Here is a 24,489-nt window from a genome sequence, read left to right on the forward strand (position 1 = left end):
ACAGTTTCTTTTTTTTTTTTTTTTTCTTTCACGAAAGCAACAAAATAAATCAAGAAATGTTCTTTGTTTGACTTGTTTTTGGGGGCCGTGCCGCCGCCTAATGTTGCTACGATCTCCTTTATCTGTCGGACAGCTGGAGAGTTTATGTGTGTCAGCGAGAACACAAGCAGTGTCACACGTTCACACGGGTTGTGGCCGGGTGCGAGGCGGTGACCCCTGTCTGTAGAGCCAAGCCTCCCCCCCCCCTTGTGCGGCGGTCCCGCTGTCCCCGCGCGTTGAAGATCTTTATTGGAGCCGTAAAGTCATCAGTGCTCTGCCTCCTTCTAATGGAGTCGGTAATTGGTTCCGATGAGCTGTGGGAAAAGCATCTGACTAAGTGGTAGCGTGTAGCTCATTAGCACGCTAATGCTAATGTCCGCACCAATTAACACCAGCGTCATTCGTCATCATTTGCTGCAATCTTGGCTTGTGGAGTTTGGGTAAGAATTTTTGATGCCGCTTTGAGACCCAAACTTTCAATGAACGCAATGACATGATTGTAAAGCAAAAACTTTTGTTCTTTTTTCAGACGGGCATAATTATTTGCGGTTTTCGTCTGAGATCTATTTGGGAAGTGCATCAGTGTTGATGAGTTGAGCCCCGCTCCCCTCCATCATTTAAGTTACCCTACAGTGTAGATAAATAGCCGGACAGCTAGATCACAGGTGTCAAACTCAAGGCCCAGGGGCCAGATACGGCCCGCCACATCATTTTATGTGGCCCGCGAAGACAAATTGTGCATCAAATTCGTGTCATTACTAGAATTTCAAATTGTCTTCACTTTTAATATCTTTTTTTTTTTTTTTAATATTTGACCAGTTTTTACTCATCTGATTTGAAAATGAGTTATTTGTCAGTTTGTTTTGTAGCTTTTACTGTATATAATATGAGGTGCTCATACATTTATTTGGGTTGACAGTCATAATGGCCCTCCGAAAGAAGCTATGACTACAATGCGGCTCGCGAAAAAAATGAGTTTGACACCCCTGAGCTATGGTCTGAAAGGAGGACATGCCGCCAACCCCCACGCAATCTTTTCTTGAAGACGAGATGCTTGAGCTGGAGGAAAAAGTGACACCTCCTTGTTCTGGATGAGAGGACAACAACTGTATAAAAGCCCCCTGACACCCCCTTTCGCCATTGTCCTTTCTCCCGCTGACCACTGCTCAAGAATTGCCCCCTCACCCTTGTGACCCCCCGCCACCGGGCCCTTTCACTTGGCACACAATGGCCGCCGGGACCCGTGTTATTTGAGGCACTAAAGAGCCGCCCGCCCCTGAGACAAAGCCCACCCCCGCCGAGAGCTGTCCGGCCCGTTCCTCCGCTAATGACAGGTTTCATACACCGCAGCCCCCCCACCCCAACACAACACCGAGTGTGTGTGTGTGGGGGGGGCGTCTCCCACTGGCCCACCGCTGGGCTGCACTCTAACCTGTTACCACAACAAGGCCGCCTCCCTCAATCTCGTCAACACACAGGTACACTTTCACTAGCGCTGTAGCACAGAAGCTGAGATTAGATGACACGAGAGGACGGGGAGGAGCCGCACGTGTATGAGAGAATATTCACCAAAATGGTTTTTATGAATGCTTGAAATTATATGAGCAGAGGCAGACTGAAATCAAATGTAAAAGCATCATTAAAATAGGACATCTGTGATAGAGAGAGAAAGAGAGAGAGAGAGAGAGAGAACGAGAACGAGAAATAGAGAGCGAGAGAGAGAGAGCGAGAGTGAGAGAGCGAGAGAGCGAGAGAGAGAGAGCGCGAGAGAGCGAGAGATAGTAAGATAGATCGATCGATCGATCGATCGATCGATCGATCGATCGATCGATCGATCGATAGATAGATAGATTTTGTATGACTTTGAGGCCACAATACAAGCTACTGTGTTGAAGACATATATGTAACATCTATATAAATAAAAATGCCAAGTTATTTCTTTTTTTTTTTTTATAACTTCCGATTTTATAGATTTGTTTCACGTGATATGCTGTAGTTTTGGGGATCCGGTCGTCGCCAAATTGGACAAATGGAAATTCATGAGCCATTCAAACCAGCGGCATCTTTTGAAAGGAACAATTACTTTAACAACTGCCATATGAAGATGACGACCGGTAAAAAGCCAGCTGACTGGGATACAACGTCCCGTGTCATCACTTACGGCGCTCGGAGGAACACAGTTGGTCAGACGCCTGGCCGGAGGCGATACTGGGTCCATCTCGGCCACTTTGTGATGATGGTGAAGGTCAAAGGTGATGTCAAAGAAGGCGGCACAAACGAGTGTCAGCCAGTCAAGTATTAGGAAGAAGATCTGGAGTTCAACAATCATCCAATGGTGAGACACTTGACAAAGGGCAGCCCATAAATTGCCCAATCCCTGCTTAACGCCCACGCCCCCCTTTTTTTCTTAACCGCCACAGTCATCATAATTGGAGTTTCGATCTCATCGTCAGTACATCCTCCCTGCTTTTGTTTTTCCAAAGGAACAATTTGTTATGTAAGCGTGTGCGCGCACACATGCACGCAGATGCAAAACCACACAGCCCATCTCGGGAGATTTGGATTAAAGCAAAATAAACAGAAGGCAACCGACGTCCCAGAATTCAATAAAAAGCAACAATCGTCACGGGGGGGATTAAATCTCGAGCCGTGCGTTTTTGAATGTTAGGGGGGAGGTTGGGATGGACTGCGGATGAGGGGGTGGGAGTGTGTTGGGGGGGGGGGGGGGGGTGACAGATGTGCCAGACAGATGCGGATGCACGTAGCACAGTTGACACGGAGGTTGGTATGATGAGAGCTGCTGCGAGATGACCAAGTAGGTCAAGAGACTCAAGGCGGGAGTGACGGCGGGCACGCACAAAGCAAGCCAGAGGAAGGTCAAGCGTGAACACCCCCCCCCCCCCCCTCACACACACACGCCCCCCCCAAAGGGATGTGGACAGGCAGTGAGGCATGCTGAGTGTCGAGGTGGAGTGAAGGATACAAATCCAGACAGTTGTTGGGCAAAACGCCGACTAAGCCAAATCCCAAAATGCGTGTTTACATGTTCCACCGCGAGATTGCGAGCCTATTCTACGGCCTTTGACAGCCGACGGAGTTTCCAAAGGCGCATCTTCAGAGTAGGAATACATGGTGCCGCAACATAACTGCGCTCTGGAAGAGACTGTTCCCCAGATGACCCACGCAGAACCCAGTTGCAAAAATGACATCAACGACCGCAACAACGCCAGCACGGGTACAAAGTGGAGGTTTTAAGCAGGTTGCTGCGATGTTTGGAGAGGTGTTATCTGCGAGCCATCTTGCCTTGACATGCAGGCTCCTCTGGTTTGTGTCCCGCAGGCCTCGCATGCGTGTCAGCGAGGTTTATGACCAAGGCCTCGCCCCCCAATGCCACAGGGAAAAACTCCCGTGGCTGTTTTCAAGTGGCGCTCGTGGCCCAAAACGTCACAAAAATGGTGAGAGGTGGCAAAGGGTGGGCACATCTCGGTGTTGAAGGAGGGGTCTTGAACGGGTTCACAAATTCGCACCCATTAAGTTTGGACATTTTTGAGCCGCGTTTCCCAGGCGTGTGCGGCACACCTGGAAGATGAGGCCTAATCAAGACCCATGTGGGCTTCATTCCGCCAAGAAAAATCCTCTGAGCCCTTCCCCCCTTCCTGGGGGACTCCTCAGCTGGTGTTCATCAAACGAGGTAACGTGCTGTTATGTGAACCCCCCGACCACCCAAACAACCTGTGTGGACTCTGCTCCTAATCCCTCTCCCCCACCACCACCGCCATCCGTACCCCCATCGCCTCCTCTTTTGGCTTTGAATACTTAGACTACTGAGTGTAACTAATTCTCCCACACAAAGATATTGTCTTTGCTCTATCTCTGCTTTTGTCCTTCTTTTTCAAGTCGACTATTCACTCATTTCATTAGTCAAGGTGTGGGCTTAGATGGGGGTTGGGGTTACAATTAAAAACCTTTAATAGCCTTTTAGCATCCACCGAGCTCAACTCAACTGGTTTAGGGCAAGTTGTTAAAATAGATGATACGATTTTAGTTCAACGTGCGTGGTTGTGGTCAAGCAAAAGCACTAAAACGTGTTTAGCAGGCTATGGCTCCCCTGGGACCACCAGAGCCACTGTCCCCGTTTGTTGTTCTGTACTCCCCGGCGCTCCCATTAGTCAACCCCGGGCGTAAATCAGCAGTCAGTGTCCATGGCGGGCGCCTTCCCTGCCCGAGCGCGGAACCGCAGCCCGCCACGGTCTGCCCTGGCTATGGGCAAGGTGGGTTCCCAGCCATGCGAGATCCGACCTGGGACCGCACACCGATCCGTCAACACGGGGTCGGGGCGCGCTGACGTGGTTTACGGCCAGTGCCTGACAACCATTTCATATTTTAGATACTAAAAACAAAAAGCTCCCGTTTATCTCAGGGATACGTTACTGACCCACCCGCGATGGGTTTAAATCTGCAATATGAAAACATGACTTTGAAGAAATAAAACGTCTTGATCTTGGTGACAGTTCTCCCCCAAAAAAATTACGCAATTTGTCACTCCAAGTTACGATGAAAGTGACACAAAAGTTAAAGACGATCTACCTAAAGACCAGTGTTTAACAAAACCATATCATTCCATCTGGAAAACGTTGCTAGCTTAACGCTAACATATACTGCATAGTGCTCATTTGGCTAGCAGTCTAGCAAATTGGCATCAAAGTTATGTTAAATTTAAACCTGCTACTTTAACAAACATGCTGCAGCAACATGTGCAAACAAGGCACACAACTTCCGTGGGAACAGCAAATATTACTGTTGGGGACCTTCTCCGCCCATACTTGCTTTAAATTATGGAGCACGCCTGCATGAATATACACTCTCGACTGAATCAAACGCAATTTTTGGTGTAGTGTTCCACGACAAGTGCGAAAGCTAGCATTTTCTCGTTTTCCGGGAGCAACTTTTGAAAAGGGTGTCAAAAAGGTGGCGTGGGAGGAGAGTTCAAACAACAGGTCATCTCCCAAACCACCATCATCATTATCTTTGCATGAGCACTCAACTACATTCTGTCAAACTCCTCAGCAGGACACACTTGCGACTAAATGACGAGTCTCACTGTGTCAAAAGCAAAAAGTGAAAGTGCATCACTGACAATTTGTTACATTCCAGTTTTGACCTGTCTTGCCCTACGTTGAAGTCTAACCGCTGCAGAGCAGTGCTTGCCCTTTGAGGACGCCACTCAACATCTCTCCGTCACGACACCTGGAATGGACGCTTAAATCTGCCGGCAGATTTGGAGCATAGACGCTGTGCTACAGGCGGGAAGCTGGAACGTTAAAGTTTTTGCGGGGAATTTGCGCCACCTTGTGGCTACATTTTCGGCCACGTGATACACGGAATAATGCCTACATTTTAAGATACAATCATATCTGCACTTAAATCAGACAGGCGCAAGCATAAAAACAGGAGTGGTAAAAAATGGAACACAAGCCAAGCACATTTGAGCACCTGGATGATAATAACGGAGAGAATAACATGTGATTAGTCAACAAATCTTTTTTCTCACACTTAAGAGCCATAATCATTCTCAAAGATGCACACGTTGTAGGATGAACTTACAGTTGTCGCTTTCTGTAGGCATAAAATGCTGCGCAGCAAAGGATTCCAACTTCAATATTCAACATAACTAGCCTGGGCTGAAATACTTCTTTTCATTCTTCTTTAAAAAAAGAAAACTGTATGTGTCGCCATCTTGTGGCCAGTAGCGGAATTACACACAAAGTAAATGTTGGGCAGAAAAAAAATAGTACAAAAAAACTATGTATTTAAAAAAAAATATGCAAAATATTTATACATGTATAAATGTAGGGCCTAAATGTTGAAATTCACCCCAAAAAATGAAAAGTGAAGTATCTAAACAATATACAACCGTTTGTACTTGTAAATTACAAGTCAAGTGGGACCTTGGCGAGAGAGAGTCGGGACAAGTTTGCGACAGCAGTTGCGAGCCTTTTGCAAGAAAGGTCTGACCGTTTGACTTGCGTGTCCAGTGCCGTTCAACATTTGTCCAGGTCAGCACATGTGCAAGAAACACAATCCCCGCCTGTTGTCACGCACCGCGACGCTGTTGCTCATCGACATTCGCGACCTTTTATGTCGCACACAAATCCAAGCACAACACATTTTGAACTTTAACCCTACCTTTGCTAAAGATTGACCCAAAACAAATATGTACGAATAACAGTGTGTAATACAACGAGCAAGATGATGTAGTTTGCATGTATTACTATATCAAACGCTGCTATGGTTTTCCTCTTCCAGTTGGCCATTTAAAGGCACGTTATTTGTGCACACGCTGCCCTCATGTGGTGAAGCAAAAACTGACGTTTTTAAATAAATTATAAATAGACAAATTGAATTCCTTATTCTCTGTTGGGGATTAACAGAACCCCGCAAAATATTGAATACACGCGGATACATTAAGTTTTAAATGACTAAATATAAAAATATTTTTTAAAACCTCACGTATTCCAATAAGTATGATGCACACACATTTTTTGAGAGATTTTACATGTTTATTAGGCTGCATATAAAGGCTGTTGAATGTCAACATATATGGCATCCAGGAGGTCCAAGTCAGCAAGTGTCCCCATTAATGTCCCGCTTTCAGTTTGTCCTCCATGGAGCGATCCCCTCGCGACCCCCCCAAGCAGGGGGGGCTCTTCGCCAGGCTGGGATCTCCGTGCCACTGCTCGGGCGTCTTGGCCTGAATAGCCAGCGCGTGAACGCAAGTGCTCAGCTCAGTCTTCAAGGTCTCATTGACCAAACGGTGGCGCTGCAGCAGCGACAGCCCCTGGAAGCGACCGCTGACCACCAGCACACGGAAATGCGATTCCGAGCCAGGGGGCACGGCATGCATGTGGCTTTCGTTGTGCACTTCCAGGTGATCCGGATGAAAGGCGTCTGTCAGTTTGGTGGTGATGGCGCCTTCCACGGGCCGGGCGGTATCCATGCGGGAGGCCAAGCGGGCTGCGAGGGCGGAGTGGCTGAGACAGGTGGACCGAGAGCAGCGAAGGACAGCGGGCAACATCGGACGACGCGCGCGGGAGAACACCTAATGGCTTTGTAGTTCATACACATACAGCGATTCTCAAAGTCACTATGTATTCAGTAATAGTTCACTCTATTTATAAACAGTAGTTGTTGCTGGGTGTTTTTGCATTTAAATTGACTCATTTTGACCATTTTTCAGTATCTTTTTTATTCCTTTACTTATGTGAAATGTTATTTTACAGCAAAAATAAATTAGAAATGATTAGTTTGTACAGCATGAATAATCAAATAAGATTACTTATCAAAAAAATTTAATTTCATGGGAATAAAGTGGAAATATTACAAGGACAATAGAAGTCATATTACAAGAATTGATTTGAAATGAAAAAAATCAATCAATGAAAGAGAATGCTTTCATTTTTAATAACCAAATAAATTTATGAAAATACTTTTTGCAAGGTTTTGAATAGTCTTAAAGCGAATTCAAAATTAAAAGTAATTATTTTCAGATTCATAAATTGCCTTTCTTGACATGGTATACTTCCAAACTTAAGGTTGCTACTATTAACAAGTAAATTCTTACTTTGAGAATAAATTTGTAATTTGCAATGTCACAAGTCATGAGTAAAAACGATAAAAGTAAGCAATTAAATTCTAAAGGAATTAAATTGTAATTTCGAAAATGTTGCAAACACGAACCTGCGTCAAAACGGGCTGGTTGCCTCAAATTGACGCTTGGGAAAATGACAGTCACTCGTTAACAATTATAATTGTGCTTCCGTTTTTGTTTCGTTTTATTTTTCGAGCCTAAGTCACCCACAGTCCAAGCACAAATACATTTTGTTTCGCTAGCTTGTTTCGCTTAGCTGCTAAGGTACTCAAAAACATCACACACTTGTTTGTTGTTCGAACGTTTGATGCTATAAAGCTCCGGTGTGTGTTAAACTAACCAAATGTTCATCGGGAGACTCGAATATTGTTTTTGGAAGTGTAATTAAAGCATTAAAAGTGAATCTAGTACACTTACCTTGCTTCTACCGACGCAACCTCCGTCGCTTTTGTGACGTAAAAGTACGACGGAAGTGACGTCAGTGTCGATTTCATCTACACGTGACCGAGGTTTGTGGGGTTACTGTGGTGTATGGGTCAAGTAAACTCAAAATGAAGTGTAAAGCTCAAAATAGTCGTGATAATAAATCAAAAACAATATCAAGTGAAGACGGCTTTCTCTTTGGTGACGTAACAAACGACCGAGTGTGTTGACCCAGGCAGAAATTAACGTGAAATAATGAAATAATCCATATAATAACAGGAAAACATTAAAAAGGAAAGAACATCGGAGGACAAAGATGCTCTTTTCATCCTAACTTTTATTTTGTGTGTTTTTCCATTGTGATTTTAAAGGGTCGATTGCAAACCCCATGATGAGATTTCAGAAAAATATCACACAGCTTTGAAACAAAAGCACAGTCTCACTTGAGTTTACTATGATCCATAACATTGACATATTTACTGAAATTACGTTCTCTTTTAGAAAACACGCAAAATCAAAGACAACATACAGAATTTACAGATCTTTTTGTTTTTGTTTTGTTACCTTCATATTCATGATTGCACACACATTTGGCTATGCTTACAATGAAACTACACATCCTACAGCACAGTACACAGCGACAAAAATGAGCAATTTGTTGTTACAGTGAACAAATGGAAAAACGAAAAAAGCTTTTAAGGGATTTTCAGTGTTTTTCTTTTATGCTAGCGGACGGGAAAAAAACAGACAACTTATTGCTTTGTTAGCTTTTTGTGCTCGCCGCAGACCCTTGTTGCCACGGCAACATATTCTTTGTACAAAATGAACCCTGAACATATGTTAAATAGCCAACATACCAGGAAATTCAAGTTCTTGCACTGCTAGTTCCTAAATGGATCCAATCAGACATGTTGTTTTGAAAGAATGGGCAGGGTCATCTTTTTACCCAAGAGGTAAATTTAAATCCACACAGATAAGAAGTAAAGCTAAAATTACAATGATTTTTATTTCTTGGTACCTGTTGTTCCTGGAACTAGAAGCCTCCAGTTTGGTTCCCGGAAAGCATAAAACCACTAGCAGGGTCTATTTAGTACCCTGCAACTACATTTGAATAGACAAGAAGCAATATGAAGCGTAACTTCTTAGAACCTTTGACACTGTACAGTATGTGTGGTTCCTGGAACGAAAAGGTCCTGGTTGGTTCCTGGACTACATAAAAATACTCACATGGTGCTCTTTCTCACCCAGAACTATAGTAACACGGACAATCTGAAGCTAAAGTTCTGGGACTTTTAAATCCTGCTACCTGTAGTTCCTAGAGCTAAATGGTTCCAATTAGATACATTGGTCCAAAAGTTCTGCCACGCTCCTCCACAAGTTTCTAGGGCTGTGGTAAAATTGCTTTATTTTTTATTTTATTGCAACATTTTTATTGTTGAACAACCTTGAAATCCTGGTTTCATGTGTGTTTTATTTTTATTTCAAATCTGTGAAAACAGACGGGCTGGAAGTATTCCTGTTTGTAGAGGTCACATGACCGGCAAGTGCAGACTGAGCGTGTATTCACACCTGCATAAAAGGTCCGGACCAGCATGAGAATCGAACCCTGGTCCTTTTAAAGTGGACCAAACAGTCAGGTCTGAATACACCCTAAAATGGACAAAACAGTCAGGTCTGAATACTATAGTTCACTTCATTATGATCCTCATTTGTATGTACATATGTTCATATGTCTAGAGCACAGATGGCGCACGTGTGATGTGTAAAACTCAAGCGGTAAAAAACATTTGGCAATAATTAACATGACAAATGGCACACTGAAATCAATATTTTTTTTAAATTAATAATGAGCGAGTCAAGAGCTGCTTTATAACTTTGTTCAATTGTCTGGTTGGGTAGAATTTGTGCTCTTATTTGGGCGGCTTCCCCAGCATGTGCGTGTACGACGTGTGCGCGCGTGCGTTTAGTGCAACGAACTGTCTTTCTGGCTCAATTCAAACTTTATTTAAAAAGCAGCCGCCATGTGTTCGCACCTTATTCCAAAATGGACTCAATCTATTTTTCTCTTTCCAGAATTCTGCACCCAACATTCCATTATGACATCATGCAGGTTTGGGAAATATTTGCAAAAAATGCACATTTGGGAAATATTTACACACAAAAAAATACATAAATAAATATCAAAATATATTGCTCTAGAAAAATGGAAAATATTTTTGTCACAGTTCCAATTTTGACAAAAGTGATTTTATAGTGTTTAATACATTTACAGAAACTCTACTCAATTACAGGGTGTTTATTTTTTGCCGCAAAACTAAATAAAAAAACAACAAGCAATCTGAAGCTGAAGTTCCAGGAACCTTTGAGTACTTCGCACCTGATGTTCCAGGAACTGAAAAGCTATGTTGATGACAAAAAAACTTTTGAATAAGCAAGACTTTGTAGCCATAATGTCTTTCTGTGTGCAGAATTTGGAAGTAAATTAATTGAATCCATTTTGAGATAGGGCATAATGTTTTCAAAATAGAATTGCGGCTGCCCCGTACATAAAGTTGTATCTATATGGCTGCTATCCTATAAAATGGCAGTTTGGACAGAAACAATGTGAACTACGGTTGCTGTGTTGTTGTTGAATCGACCCTGTGCTGTTACACTCTCAGCCCTTGGCAGTGAATCTCATTTATACTCATGATTAGTGCCACCTATTTGTCAAGCCCATGGGCAATCATGGGTTCAGGGCAATCATTTTGCCAAGGGGTAAAAAAATAATAATCAGGAATTAAAATTGTGATGGGGGATATTGCACTGAAGGATTCCATATTGCACGACAATCACGCTAACATTCACCTCACACAGGTGGTTACCATTATAGTTGTTATGAATATAATTTCCTATATTAGGCGTCTCTGTAGCTTGTGTTACAACCATTCAGACACCAATGATAATGCCGCTTTTCCACTGGAGCACCACACCGTCGACGTATCAAGGACTATTTCTTGGGCTGAGGAGAAGAATAAACAGATGCTAATGTTAGCATAGTTTTAGCAGTGCACATTCTCCACATTCTCCGCCCTCAGTCCCCTCTTGGATGACAACACGTTCAGTGTCGCATTCTTTTCGCAGAATGACGTAAGATGGGCAAAGCGAGTGGGTACCTGACAGTGGAAAAGCGGCATTATGAAAAGGGCCTGGCCTCACATCTCTACTGTGCATGCTTTTGGAGTTCCCAGTCATCATACGTGTACATACGCATATTTACATACATGTGCCTACGTACACTTGAACATGCATTACACAAGGTGGCGGTGGGCGGGGCCAGGAGAGCGACTAAAAAGGCATTTCTTTACAAGGGCATTTACAATACGAGAACACGTACACACTCACGCTACGCTTGTGCTTCAAATGAACACTTGATGACTTTCGCCGAGTGACGTTATGGAGTGTAATTCATGTTTTAAAGGGCAAAGGGGGGGGGTGGGGGGGGGGGGCTCTTCGTTTGTGCCCACCACAACAAAACAAACCCGGAATGCTTCACAGTCAACAAAATGAACGCCTCAAATGCAAAGATTTGTGTTTGAGTGGATGGCCTATTAGATTTATTTGTGGCTTGCCATCTAGTTGCTCGACCCCCGACTTCTGCCACGTTTTGGGGGCTCTCCGAATTGCGTCATGATTCCATTCAAAGCAAAGCTCCGATCTCACCTGCGTATGCTCGCCTGCGGCCTTTTATTATTGCAGCACCTGACCCCTGGTCTCGGGTAGTTTGAGGGCCACGAAGCTGCCGGCCGCCAGCGCCCCCGAGGCGAAGAGGATGGGCACGGCCTTGGTGATGCCCACGAAGGACGTGAAGATGCTGATGCCCAGCACGGCCGCCAGCTTGCACAGCGCGTTGAGGAAGCCGAACGCCGTGGTCCTGAAAGGGAAAGTTGAACAACCACATTCATTTCTGTGTATCTGTCCAGAAGTCCATCTATCTGTCCGATTAGTCTATCTCGCCATCATCTGTCTGCGAGTCTATCATCCTTCAATCTATCCATCCATTCTCGCTATCCATCCAACTATCTGCATATCTGCATCCCATCTAAAGTGGCCAATCGGCATTTGCGTACCTCTTGTCGGATGGATAGAGCTCGACGGTCAGCACATCCAGGGCGTTCCAGGAGGCGATGCTGATGCCGCCAAACAGGCAGAGCAGCGCGATCATGGCCGACTCGCTGTTGCCAAATGACAGGAAGAAGCAGCTGATGCAGGAAATCACGCTGGAGCCCGCTGGAGACGCAAAAAAGTCAAAGGCCTGTTATTCCATGACACGTATATTAATTGACACCCTCGTCTGTTCTTTTCACTCGGCTGTGTGAAATGTGCGTGTTAGTGTCAGATTTGTTTTTGTCTGATTGCTTTTTAGTCATTATATGTCGTCATGACAGTCGCTGTGACTTGATAGTGGCAGGATTAACAAATGGATTAAATAGAGAAAATGAGGCCCAGGTAGCAAACGCACGAGCGGTCACGGCACACAACGTGTTTACCGAGCATCCTGAGCCGGCCGATCTTGTCCATCAGCAGAGCCGACACGATGTTGCCCGGCAACACGGCCAAGGTACCCAGGAAGCTGACAAAGTAGACCATGTAGGCGTTGTTCTCGTCGCTCACGTCGCTCAGTAGGCAACCCTCCTTGTTGTGCAGGAAGGTGCTGTTGATCAGCCGACTGTTGACCAACCTATACTTGAACAGGTCTTTGGGGGGGCAGGGTGGGGACCACAATTACCAGAAAAGTGTTAGACCAGATGGACAATGAAGTCATCAGTGATCATTCCCAAAAGGAACATATTAGTCGAGTCAACACATTAGAATATTATTAAAAATCCAAATTTGGGTGGTGAGGTAGCGGAAAGAATTTAAATTGAAGAGTCAAAGAAACAAAAATCTTTATTCTCAAATTTAAAGCAAACATTTTGTCAATAACAGGAAACTGGACAACTACCGTCTAAATGTTAGCATAAAACATTTAAGCTGTTAAACTGAAAACAGGGACAAATTCAAAGAGCATTTCAGGCTAAAAAGGATGTGGCGGAAGAGTGGACCTTGCCACTTCTGAGCAGTTTCAAGACTGCCATTCTAGAGTCTCAAGACTGGGTGAATGGATTGATCGGTACCAATCTGTAGACTGGGTGAATGGATTGATCAGTACCAATCTGTTTCTGGTGAAGGTTGGCTTGGAATCATGTTCCACAGGTCTCAAAAAGGGAACATGTGATGACGCAGCCGGGACCCACAAAGAATCCAAAAGGTGTCACTGTGGTGTCTCGTTCATTCGGAAAGTTTTCTCAGATCGTTTGACACATCTATCAAAGGGCTCGTCTGTACCCCAAATCAGACCTGAGGTAGACAATAGAGTTGGAGACTCTAAAACCCAGACCAAAGCCCGAAATCAAGATTGGCATTCTGGTGTCTTGTAGCCGGGTCACTTGATCCCCGGAGAAGATCGGCTTGGAATGGTGTTTCAAAGGTCTCTGAAGGAGGACTACCTTGTACTGTCTGAGATGAAGTGAGTAGTTGTATTGGTGACCTCAGAACCCAAAGTTACGTCAACCCTGAGACAACAGGGTGCTCAGTATCATTCCGATTCTGGAGCTTGGCTTGGAATCATGTTTCACGGTTCTGTAAAAAGGGACTTCTCTTTGCCACATCCGAGCTGAAGCGGTGGACAGTAGCTTTGGAGAGCATAGTATCCAGACGAGAACCCAGAACCCACACGGGCATTCTGGTTTGGTTTTATGTGGCGCAAGATTCGGTAGTCGTCATTGAATCTATAGAACCCGCCGTAAAACAAGACTGGTGGGTGCAAGGTTGACTTTGGGGGGCTTCGCTTCTATTGAGGAAGCAAACCGTAGACCAGAGGAAACAGGATCGAGGATAGAAAGAACAAAACAGGAATCAGTTTCTGTTTGTGCTCCAACAAAACCATTTGCACCTGCAAGCTGTGGAAAAGCTGCAGAGCTCCCTGAAGCTGAAATGAAACCAGGGCAGAGGCGCAAAGGAAGACAATCCGAGGAGGCGTCGAGAACCTTGTGAACCAGTTGTTGAGACGGATGTAGGGACCTGATGTCTTCAGGCGGTTGTAATACGGGGCAGTATTCCTCAAAGCAGTTTTGGCAGTAGGAGATAGAACAGTTCTGGCAGTCAACAGAGCTTTCCTTATAACTGTCAATGGCACGCGGGGTTCAGGAAAAACCCTTTTACCCCAAAATATCTCCTCATCCCAGTCGGGTGCCCGCGATTCATCGGGGTAAACAACGCGTAAAAGCTTCTTCGTGTCACGATCCGGGTCAGCGGGGTGGGTCACGGACAAGAACGGGTCTAGGGAATCCTGCTGATTGTCTTGCGGAAGCAGGAGTTTCCCTTCGCAGGGAATCACGAATAGTGTCTCCAATAATGATAAGTAGTCCTTAGAAGCAGGGGAGCCCAGATACTGACCAGCGGCTTTGGTCACCACAGACCCGACCAGGACACCCAAGATCAACACTGGCATTGTGCAGTCCAGTTCTTGTGTTCTCCAGTCCAGTGCAACATCTCAAACTTTTCCAATCAACAAGAATTTTGGTGACTGTCACCTCAGACACCTTTGGCAGCTTTGGCCAGTCGCCACACGAAAGCTCTGCTATGACATCAGAGAGTGGCGCTGTGATGTCACCAATTGTGATGTCACCAATTGTGATGGTCAGCTGTGATGACCTGAGCCCTCCTTGAGACCAGCAGAGCTCCAACAGCCAGGAAGCTGGTTAACAGTCATGATCATTTGAAGCATGTGCATTGCATCATGGAGACATGGAAAACATCTGGCATACTGGCCCTCAAGGTCTGCAATTGCCCACCCATGATCTCAAAAGCAAGACTTGTTGGCCCCGTGGGTAAATCCTGATCTGGATGGCAGACCCCCTTGAAAATGGACCCGGATTACTTAATGTAGCCACGCTTGCCTTACCTGTGTTGTAGAAGAGTGTGGCAATAAAAGTGCAGTTCTTGAAGAAGGTGTTACTGGAGGTGATGTCCTCAAAGTAGCACTCCTCAAACAACGAGTCCTCAAACACCATGGACCTCATTTTCAGGTTCATGAACCTGGAAAGTAGTTGAGCCGGCAGAGTTTATTCGCCCGTGTCTTTCCGACGGAACTCGGGCTTCGCGGTCGTTGACTCACTTGTCATTGAAGTACTGCCCCTGGCGATGCACCTGGTTCTCCAGGGTGAAGTTGAAGGTAACGTGCTCAACCTTCTCCTTGACAAAGACTTTTGTGCGTGAGGCGTACTCTTGCTTCTGAAGGTACTTGATCATGTCGGGGAACCACACGGTCAGCCCGTAGTAGCTGCGCCGGCAAAACGGGACGCTCTGTTAAAATTTCTCAAAAACCGAATTCATTCATAGAATATGTTCCTGGAGATTACCTAAAGGACATGGAGAACCAGACAGCCATCATCATGTACGTGGTGCGGCGGTACTCGGGGGAGAATACCGTCAGGAAATTACTCCACACCTGAGAGAACAGAGACAGAGGATATCAACATCCATCTGTTATAGACACCGGTTTCTGATTGTGGCTCATTCCCTCGTAGAAGGTCATCAAGCCCTGGAACTGTCCCAAAATGGCTGTTTCACAGCAAATCTTTTCTGTTCCTAAACCCCCAGGCGAGCAAACACTGATTCCTGAATTCATGTTCCTGTACCTGATGGAAAAGCGAGGTGAGCTTGATCCTCCATTTCTGGTGCCAGGCGGCGCCGTCTCCCAAGTTCACCAACTCGTCCATCTGCTTCACCGTTTTGATGGTCGTCACCTGACAGGTCAGTTTAATTCAGTTCACCCCGATGAAGATTGATAAAAGTTTGGATTGCAATACATGCTACTCCCAAAGAGGTACCCAGGGGTACCTTCGCTGCTTCAATTATACTCGGTTGCTCTTAGGGACACCAACCAACTGTTCGACAATAGGACACTTCAAACAACACGTTCTTGGAAATGTTCTGCCGTGTTTGAGAGTAGTGCAGTCATGGTTTGGAATCTGCGTGACTTACAGAGAAAACCCTCTCTGGATATCCTTTGGCCCTCATGTTGGTGTCGTGCACCTGCTTCAGAATCATCCAGGCCTCGTCGTGTTTCCCGTTCTGCAAGCACAGGAAACAATTTGTCATCTCAAACATGACAGCCATGCCACAGTGAAGCCAAAAATAAATATTTGACCGTTTGTCGGAGGGAGCCAAGCGGTGAGTAGTGTGACTCAAAGAGTTGGACTGACCTCCAGGTAGAAGCGCGGGCTCTCGGGCATGATGGTGAGGGCCGAGATGGCCGCCACTGAGGGGAAGGCGCACACCAGCACAAAGACGCGCCAACTGTGGAACTGGTAAGCCGAGCCCATCTGGAAGCTCCAGCCTGAAGTTGACGGGAGCAAACATGGACGTTATCTCTTAACGATTGACCAGAAATTAAGAGACCAATCTGGAATTACAATTCAAAGAGTAACACTTCCAAACGTTGCCAGATAGAAATCTCACCATAGTGCGGGATGATGGCCCAGGCCATGGCCGAGGCGTAGATGCCACCGATCATCCAGAACATGCAAAGCCAGCTGAGGTGCTCCCCTCGCTTTTCCTGTGCCAGGAACTCAGAGTAGTAGGAAAACACGATGGGGATGGAGCCACCGATGCTGGCGCGGAAGCAAGAACAAGAACTTTAGAGGGCAGGTCAGGTGAACACGGCTCGCCTCTCCCCAGTCGTTTCCTCACCCGACTCCGGAGGCCAGGCGGCAGAAGAGGAAAGAACTGTAGCCTTGCACGAAGGACGAGAAGAAGGCGAATACGCTGTTGATGGACAGCGAGATGAGTAGCGTCTGCCGCCGCCCGATGCGGTCGGCCAGGCCGCCCCACACGAACGCACCCACCATCATCCCCAGATATACGATCAGGCCTGAAGTCATGACAAGAGAATGCGAATCACGAGGTTCATCGATCAAGACACAATTTGGTGATCATTTCATTTCGGACGAATGCCGGGATTTTGAAAAACAACTTGAGGCAAATGAGCCCTAATTAGAAGAAGGAATTTCTTTGTGTTGCCCTTGCCGAGGCCCGGCATACTCATGATGGTCGAGCCACCTTCACAAGCCAAAGATCCTGAGCCCAGGAGAGAGGGAACACTCCATTACTATTTATAGTCACACACACCCCTCACCCCCACCCTACTCCCTCGTGTGCATGACACACAAGCCTTCAGTGAGAGACACACACAGCCTGGAGCTTTTCAGCATCGTCACAGACTTTCCATCGTCGTCCCCTTTATCTCTTTTCCCACTCCCCCAGCTTCCTCTCCAAGCCCACAGAGATGCTCAGCTGCTCCCTTCATCCCTTGCCCCCCCCCCAAGATCCTACCACCGTCACCGTCGCTTTTCTCGACTTCAGCCAAACCTCGGTTTTCGAACGTCCCGGTTCTCAAACAAATCGGAATTCGAACGAAAAATTCGAGATTGTTTCGCTTCGGTTGTCGAACAAAATTCGGAGGTCGAACCTCGCGAGATGAGCCGGGAGGACCCGAGAAAACCCGACCGCGCGGCCCAGATGCCGACTGACTCCGTTCGTTATTGTATTTTCGTTACTTTGAGGATTTTAACCCCTAATCATGCCTCCAAAGAAAGCAAGTGGGAGCAGTAAAGCCACCCTAAAACACAAAGACGCTCTTAAAGCAATGCGACAGTGAGCGCTCGGCGCGCTGCGGTTGCGCGATCGGACCAAATTAAGCTCCCTGCGCACTGAGGTCCACTTACATTTTGGAAAGTACATCAGGACTAAAAATATTCTCTAAATTTCAGCGACGGCTCTGTCACAATAATGCGACCAGCGTGGTGCAGTTGCGCGGTCGGCGGCGTGCTACGGTTGCGCGTTCGGCGGTGCGCTGCAGTTGCGCGATCGGACAAAAATGCGCAAATGAAATTTTTTTTAAAAAAGGCGTTTTTTTTTTTCTTGGAACAGATTACAATTTTTTCCATTATTTGTAATGGGAAAAATAGATTCGGAATTCGACCCATTCACTTCTCGAACCGCCTTCTGGAACGGATTGTGGTCGAAAACCGAGGTTTGACTGTATTTGGTTTGTTTCTTCAGCAGCGTGACAGCAACTATAAGTTTGTCCGGGTGCTGTCGGAGATGATTATGTTTTCCTTTGAACCCCCAAGGAATGTGAATCCTGATTATGGATAGATTTTAATGGCCCTGAACCCCATCATGCAAAGTCAGTTTTCCCACCTCAACTCAACCCATCCTCATCTTGACCAACAGTGTGCATCTGGTCAGCATGTTGCTGCATTGCGGCTACGTCTGGTCACAGTTTCTCTGCCGTGAAGCGTGAGTCACACGCGCCCCTCCAGGCCTACACGCACATAGGCTACTATGCTAACATGCGTGGTCATCGCCGTGGAAACACCAGCATAGATGCACAGAGAGTGAGGAGTGACATTGCTATTATCAGCAGGGTGTCTTGACAATCAAACAAACCCATTTGGTCAGTGGAGGAGTTGAAAAGTGCAATTGGACACTTGAAAGCCGCGAAAACCGGCTAACACTTGCTCAGCCTTTTGAGCTCATGCGGGAGAGACTGTTGACAGCTAGTCAATACGTGTGCCTGTGTGTGGCTGTGCAAGATGGGAGGTGGTCATGTCAAGACTGCTCTTTGTTTCTATTAGTGGGACTTGTACAGCACAATACGTCGGATTCTAGACTACATCTACAGGGTTGGGATTGAAGGTGACTGTTTTGACTGTTCAGGGTGCAGAAGAGGTTGCGACGTTCACGTTTGGTGTGAGCGTTTGGGGTTTGGTTTAGGATGAGGTTGGGGTGAAGTCAGTGGTTGGGATTATGTTTTATGTTTTAGATGTTTACGTATTTGGGATTATGGGTTAAAATTAGAGTTGGAAGTATCCTTAGGTGTTAGGGCGACAAATCAAGTTAAGATGTATCGGAACAAGAACTGGGAACATCCAAGTCAAAGTGTCCTCAAGAAATAATCCTCTGCCGATGGAAAAATGCCTTGGCGGAGGTAAAGTGGGACAAACTCTTTCTTACCCAGCATGCCCTTGTTGGGCTCTGACAGGCACATGTCCTTCTCGGCAAATGGCAGCACGAACCCCACCACGAAGATTTCCACGCCGTCAGCCATGAGCGCCAAACCCAGCACGAAGTAGAGCGTCCACTGGAACTTTCCGTGACCGCACTCTTGCAGAATGCTCTCGTACTGCTGCGCCAGCTCCTCCTGGTCCTTCCTGCGCTCGCCTTCGTACGCCGACAGGTCCCGGAAGTGTTGTGCCTGCGCCTGCGCCACCGCGCCGTCCGCCTTGCCCGTGTCTCCCCGCGGAATGCCCTGGTACTCGCCCTCGTAGATTTCGTCGTCCTCGTCGTGGCCCTCGGTGGAGTCGCTGTGGGCGTCGTCGTCGTTGGCACGGCTGTCGTTGCGGTAGTAGCCTCCGCCGCCACCGTCTTCGCTGCCCGGCACGCCGGCGTAGTCGTCGTCGTCTTCCTCTTCGAAACGCTTGTAGGAGCGGCGGGTGTACTCGTCGGCCATCTTGTCCACACCGCGCCCCATTTTCTTGCCCACCTGCTTCTTAGCCACCTTGGCAATGTCCTTGGCTCCGCGAATGAAGTCGGAGCGGTTGTCCCGGTAACTGCCCTCGTCGTCCATCTTGGGATGCGGAGCTGCTGGCTGGTTACTGCTGCGTTGGGAATCGGGAGCGGTCCGAGCGCATGGGGGGGGGGTGACGTGGACTCCTGAAGGCAATGCTTGCGACTCCCGATACGCTGCGGCTGCAAGCTCACTCCTGTTCCTGCACGCCCGACCCTGAACAGACAGCAGGAAGGATTTCAAATTTGAGTTTCAAGCCTGGATTGGGATTTCAAATTAGAGTTTAAAGCCATGTTTGGGTTTGAAAAGATCAACGTGGATCCTTGAGATGGTATCATGTCAGTCTGGGGAGGCGTTGGGCGCCAACCAATTTCATTAGCATAGCCAGGTTAGCGCTGAGCTCAAGAGTTACATCAATTAGCTAGCGGCACTTTGTGCTGACATTTGGTGAGCGTGTGGAGCGCATCAGCTTCTCTGCGAACTCCAAGTAGAATATTTACAAGACCAATGTCATCTTCCCAGGACAACATTTGAGCACATTGCTTATTTGCAATTATGATGCCTTTGTGTGGCGCTGGCATGATATTAGCGCTTGCCTCCTTGTTACTATAGCGACCACAAAAAACATTCCTCCTGCCTCCTTTCAGCTCGTGTCAAAAAGATGGTTTTGTGCTGAATGTGAAATCAGACTTAAGCATGCATCTCAGGCGGCAGCCATTTTGCCACGGCTGTCGACTGAAATTGACGTCAAAAGTGGGCATGAGACCAAACGCGGCAAACAGGCCAGCCGTGACGTGGGCCATGCGAGCCCGAGGTCACTTTGACATCAATTGCAGTTGACAGCAGAGGGCGCTGTAGGACAAAATTACTTCCACAGTAATCTTCATCTGGGAGCAGTAAAAGCATTTTTAAGAACAGAGTTTCAAACGCAGGATATGAATCTCAAGGCACCATTTTGTAGTTGACTTGAGAGCTGATGATGTTGCAAACTAGACTGTTTGTAGCGGCTAGTTTTCAGCTTTGTCTTTATATTTTCTGCCAAATACGCTCCTGGTGCGTGTGACGTCATAACAAGAGCGCGCCTGGGTGATCATGAAGAGGATGATGATGATGGTGGTGGCTGGTGTGAAGATGAGCACAAGCTCGGATGCAAATGAGCAACAACGAACGGCCTGTGAGTGTGCGAGGAGGGGGTGGGTGTAGTTGCCGAATACCGACTGTCCCCCTTTTGTATATTCATACATTCATCCATCCTCCCATCAAATGTGTATCAGGGGGTTAAGGCAGCAGCAATGGTGCACAAGTGCACATGACAAGGTCATTTTGACGCACGACGCAGAGCGAGGGAGCCCCCCCACGACCCCCCCCCCCTCCTCCGCATGCATACAAACCCCTTTACTGCATGCACGTTTCACGCAATAAACAGTAATTGATGTGGTTAAAATTTTGTCGAAAAAGAGATCAACAGATAAGGAAAACACTTCCAAATTGCGCACGATTGAAACGCGATAACGTGGCGCCAAGTTCACCTTCAAGCCTTATTTGTGCCTTTTCCTCCTTGGCGGAGGGAGACACACACGCAACGCAACGCAACGCAACGCAACGCAACGTCTCTTATCGCTTCAATCCAATGGAGCCAATTGATGATGATTAGCCTCTTCCTTTCATCCCCCCACCATTCTCCATCATTCTTGGTTTAAACCTAATACATCATGTGCATCATGTATATTAATCATAATGGTAATAAAACAAATCTCTCCTACCTTATTGGATTTTTTTCTCGTCTATTTTAGTGCAGGCAATATGAAGCGGCTCCTCCTGTCTTCTTTCCCCTCAGTTGTCGACGTCGTAATGGCTGATGACGTCGCCAGTGTGACCACGCCCCCTCTTACATCCATCCTTTACAATTAAAAAAAAGAACAAGTGTGTGTGTGCGTGGGTGTTTATGCGCGTGTGCGTGTTGCGCGTGCACACCGCCCAGGCTTGACGCAGTGGGGCGTGCACGGTGTTGCACGTGCACTGGGCTCGTGCGCTCTGATTGGCCCACGTTGGGCCTGCGGAAAGCTGCCCCCTGGTGGACAATAGGATACATACATCAATGATGTGGTGCCCACTGACAGAAAGAAGGATTCTGATCTATTTCATTGCTTGGCTGCAGTATCAACCTTGCACCTAGAGGGCGCTATAAGACACAGCGATAAGGATGCGCCGACGACGCTGGAAGGCTATACACTCGCACGCACACACAGGCGTCGTGTCAGGTTGCTATGGAAGAGTACGAAAGAGAATTAAGGCCAGTGAAGAAAAACAAAATGGGGGGGTGACAGGATTCTGACTTTTTTCTCAGAATTAAGTCAGAATTCTCACTTTAAAGTCACTTCAAAGTGGGAATTCTGACTTTGAGTCAGAATTCTGACTTTAAAGTCAGAAAGTGGGAATTCTGACTTTAAAAGTCAGAATTCTGACTTTATTCTCAGAATTCAGACTTTGACGTCTCACTTTAAAGTCAGAATTCTCACTTTAAAGTGGGAATTCTGACTTTAAAGTCAGAATTCTGAGAAAAAAAGTCAATCCTGTCACCCCCCTTTTTTTTCTTCTTCACTGGCCCTAATCCTCTTCCGTATATAATGGAGGCCAAATAATTTTCTTTTTTTTACACTTTTTTGGGTTTTTTCCCCACACACACATTCACTCACACCGTCATATGTGGGAATAGAATTTACAGTGGCGGCACACAAGACAAGCAAGTGCACCCCTACACCATCAGCGACTTCCCGAAGGAAAAAAAAATTAAAAATAAATATTTTCTTCCTCGCAGCTGGACAAGTTAACACCCCGTGGCATTATGGGAAATGTTGCTACTGTTGTAGCATTTAGCTCAGAGTACTTCGAACGTATTTGCCAGTCAAACATTTTAACCCTACATTGGCAGCTCCATGCTTCAGTAGCACGTAACCCTATGCTATTGTATGTTTCAATTTTATTTAAAAGAAAGAAAAAAAAAAGTCAGCTTGTGTCAGAGACTGGCAATTCGCGCGCAACTCAGCATCCTCTCTACTGGAGTGCACGACAATGACGACATGTCTCGCTCGGTCCCTCCTTCTCCCCCTGGTGGTCAAAAATGCGCCACTGGCTTGACTTTTAGTCGCACGCACTGTCTGTCGGTCTGTCGAACTTCTCAGCCGGTCACCTCCACCGCCGTGTCGAAGCCTAATGATGATGATGATGATGATGACGCGGATGATGATGATGAGGCTGCGCGCATGTGCGGCGGCGGCAGCATGAGGGCTGGTGGCTGTGGACACGATGGACCTTCTGTGGCGGATCCTCGCCGCGCTCAGCTTTGATTGCTTCAAGTCGTCGTCGTCCAGCAGGTAATGATTGATTGCCATTTTCAAAATGGATTTTCTAATAATTGGCACGCGCACCGGAGGATCCTTTCGTAACGTCTTGTTGCATCGAGGGCATCTCACCGTTTAGTTGCCATTTTTGGGATTATTATTGTTATTTTCATTCTCGACCATTAATGCAACAAGCTGCTGTGGGAAATCCGTACGATTTCACGCACCCTCCTGTGCTATGTCACCTTTTTGAGTGGACATGTGGAAAAATAGTCTTCCTTTTGACATTTGTTGCACTTTGTGAAATTCGAGGTTTACCGTGACGTCATAGATCGCACTAATTAAGCCCAGCTTTTGCTCGCTGTAATCAAAACGTCTCTTCCTTTCGTTCGTCTCCAGTGTTATACAAATTGAACTTGTTCATATTGATTGTTTATTATTGCTAACGTTTTTGTGAGGGATTGAAATGGCTTGTTCCTTCTCTTTACGCTGCAATTGCTTTATTATTCTGACAAGTAAATAAAAATGCTTCATTATTCGGGTGGGTAATTAGTTTCAAGCGATTTTGATAGATTGGATCGCTCATGTGTAAATTTCCTAAGCATGTGATATTTGAATTAAAATGACATTACAAGCTCAGATGAGCTAGTATTCTTGGTCAAAGTGGAGAGAAACGACCCAAAACTTGAGCGCTACTGTTTTTGACTGCGTATGACAAATAAACATTGAGCAGTTATATTGACCTTACCAGTTGTGGCCTTCCGCCGGCAGGTCCGCCGGCAAGCTGAGCGGCAGCCAGCCGGGCAGCCTGGACAGCAGCTCGCTGACAGGCTCGCTGTCGCTGGGCCCCGAGGCACCGCACTGCCAGTGCTGCATCAGCTACGAGGCGCGCCTCAAGCGCCTGTCGTGCGGCCACCTCTACTGCGATACCTGCTGCCAGCACATCGTGAACTTAGCGTTCCGGGACATTGAGGGACTCCCCGACTACCCTTGTCCCATGTGCAGGTCCCTGGGTCAGCTGGGGGCACGGGGAGCCTCGTCCTTGTCGTCGCTGTCGCTGGGGTGCTTCCAGGGCCCCGGCGTCGGGCGGGCAGAGCCCGTCGGCTGGTGGGGGTGATGCTCCGGGATCCACTGTGACAATGAAAACTCGTTGCGTGCGGAGGTGTCAAGGAAAGGCGCACCCATCTTCGTTCATGCGTACCCACCGAACATGTGTTGTGCTTCAGTGAACAGCGACTTGGCACATTTTACAGTTGGACATCAAAATGCATTTAACTGTTTTGAGTTGTTTTGATACGCCTTGGTGTCCAGTTGTGACCCAAAAACGACCACCGATTGTACAGTGAGTGAGTGCCGTGCTACTTTTTAACTGTTCCGGACCG

At 46.7% G+C, this 24,489-nt stretch overlaps 2 protein-coding genes across 6 annotated transcripts; both read right to left on the reverse strand.

Annotated features, from left to right (window-relative positions):
• Window positions 1–6,577: 6,577 nt before the first annotated feature.
• On the reverse strand, window positions 6,578–8,160 carry bola1 (bolA family member 1). 3 transcript variants are annotated; one of them, XM_037273442.1, is made up of 2 exons: window positions 8,105–8,160; window positions 6,578–7,145 (listed from the first exon to the last, which is right to left on the reverse strand). In XM_037273442.1, exon 2 carries the CDS (start codon window positions 7,112–7,114, stop codon window positions 6,677–6,679), a length of 438 nt encoding a protein of 145 aa, XP_037129337.1. In that variant the 5' UTR covers window positions 7,115–7,145; window positions 8,105–8,160; the 3' UTR covers window positions 6,578–6,676. The 3 variants fall into 3 exon arrangements, with proteins under 3 accessions (XP_037129337.1, XP_037129340.1, XP_037129339.1); XM_037273445.1 differs by having other exon boundaries at window positions 6,578–7,053; window positions 8,105–8,149; XM_037273444.1 differs by having other exon boundaries at window positions 6,578–7,149; window positions 8,105–8,149.
• Window positions 8,161–9,528: 1,368 nt separating this feature from the next.
• sv2a (synaptic vesicle glycoprotein 2A) lies at window positions 9,529–21,645 on the reverse strand. 3 transcript variants are annotated; one of them, XM_037273213.1, is made up of 13 exons: window positions 21,530–21,645; window positions 19,214–19,982; window positions 16,886–17,066; window positions 16,655–16,806; window positions 16,399–16,532; window positions 16,178–16,267; window positions 15,832–15,939; window positions 15,553–15,641; window positions 15,309–15,473; window positions 15,096–15,229; window positions 12,640–12,846; window positions 12,220–12,379; window positions 9,529–12,023 (listed from the first exon to the last, which is right to left on the reverse strand). In XM_037273213.1, the coding sequence occupies exons 2-13, from the start codon at window positions 19,824–19,826 to the stop codon at window positions 11,840–11,842; spliced, it is 2,217 nt and encodes a 738-aa protein (XP_037129108.1). In that variant the 5' UTR covers window positions 19,827–19,982; window positions 21,530–21,645; the 3' UTR covers window positions 9,529–11,839. The 3 variants fall into 3 exon arrangements, with proteins under 3 accessions (XP_037129108.1, XP_037129109.1, XP_037129110.1); XM_037273214.1 differs by lacking the exon at window positions 21,530–21,645 and adding an exon at window positions 21,296–21,498; XM_037273215.1 differs by lacking the exon at window positions 21,530–21,645 and having other exon boundaries at window positions 9,529–11,111; window positions 11,813–12,023; window positions 19,214–19,826.
• Between the last annotated feature and the right edge of the window lie 2,844 nt (window positions 21,646–24,489).

This window comes from Syngnathus acus, chromosome 16 (genome assembly GCF_901709675.1).
Source record: "Syngnathus acus chromosome 16, fSynAcu1.2, whole genome shotgun sequence".
NCBI classification, from domain to species: Eukaryota; Metazoa; Chordata; class Actinopteri; order Syngnathiformes; family Syngnathidae; genus Syngnathus; species Syngnathus acus.

Coding starts and splice junctions, on each gene's coding strand:
- bola1 (XM_037273442.1), bottom strand. CDS start 7,114: ATGTTGCCCGCTGTCCTTCGCTGCTCTCGGTCCACCTGTCTCAGCCAC.
- sv2a (XM_037273213.1), bottom strand. CDS start 19,826: ATGGACGACGAGGGCAGTTACCGGGACAACCGCTCCGACTTCATTCGC. Junction 17,067..19,213: donor GCCCAACAAGGGCATGCTGG/GTAAGAAAGAGT, acceptor TCATGACTTCAG/GCCTGATCGTATATCTGGGG. Junction 12,380..12,639: donor CGGCCGGCTCAGGATGCTCG/GTAAACACGTTG, acceptor TTGCGTCTCCAG/CGGGCTCCAGCGTGATTTCC.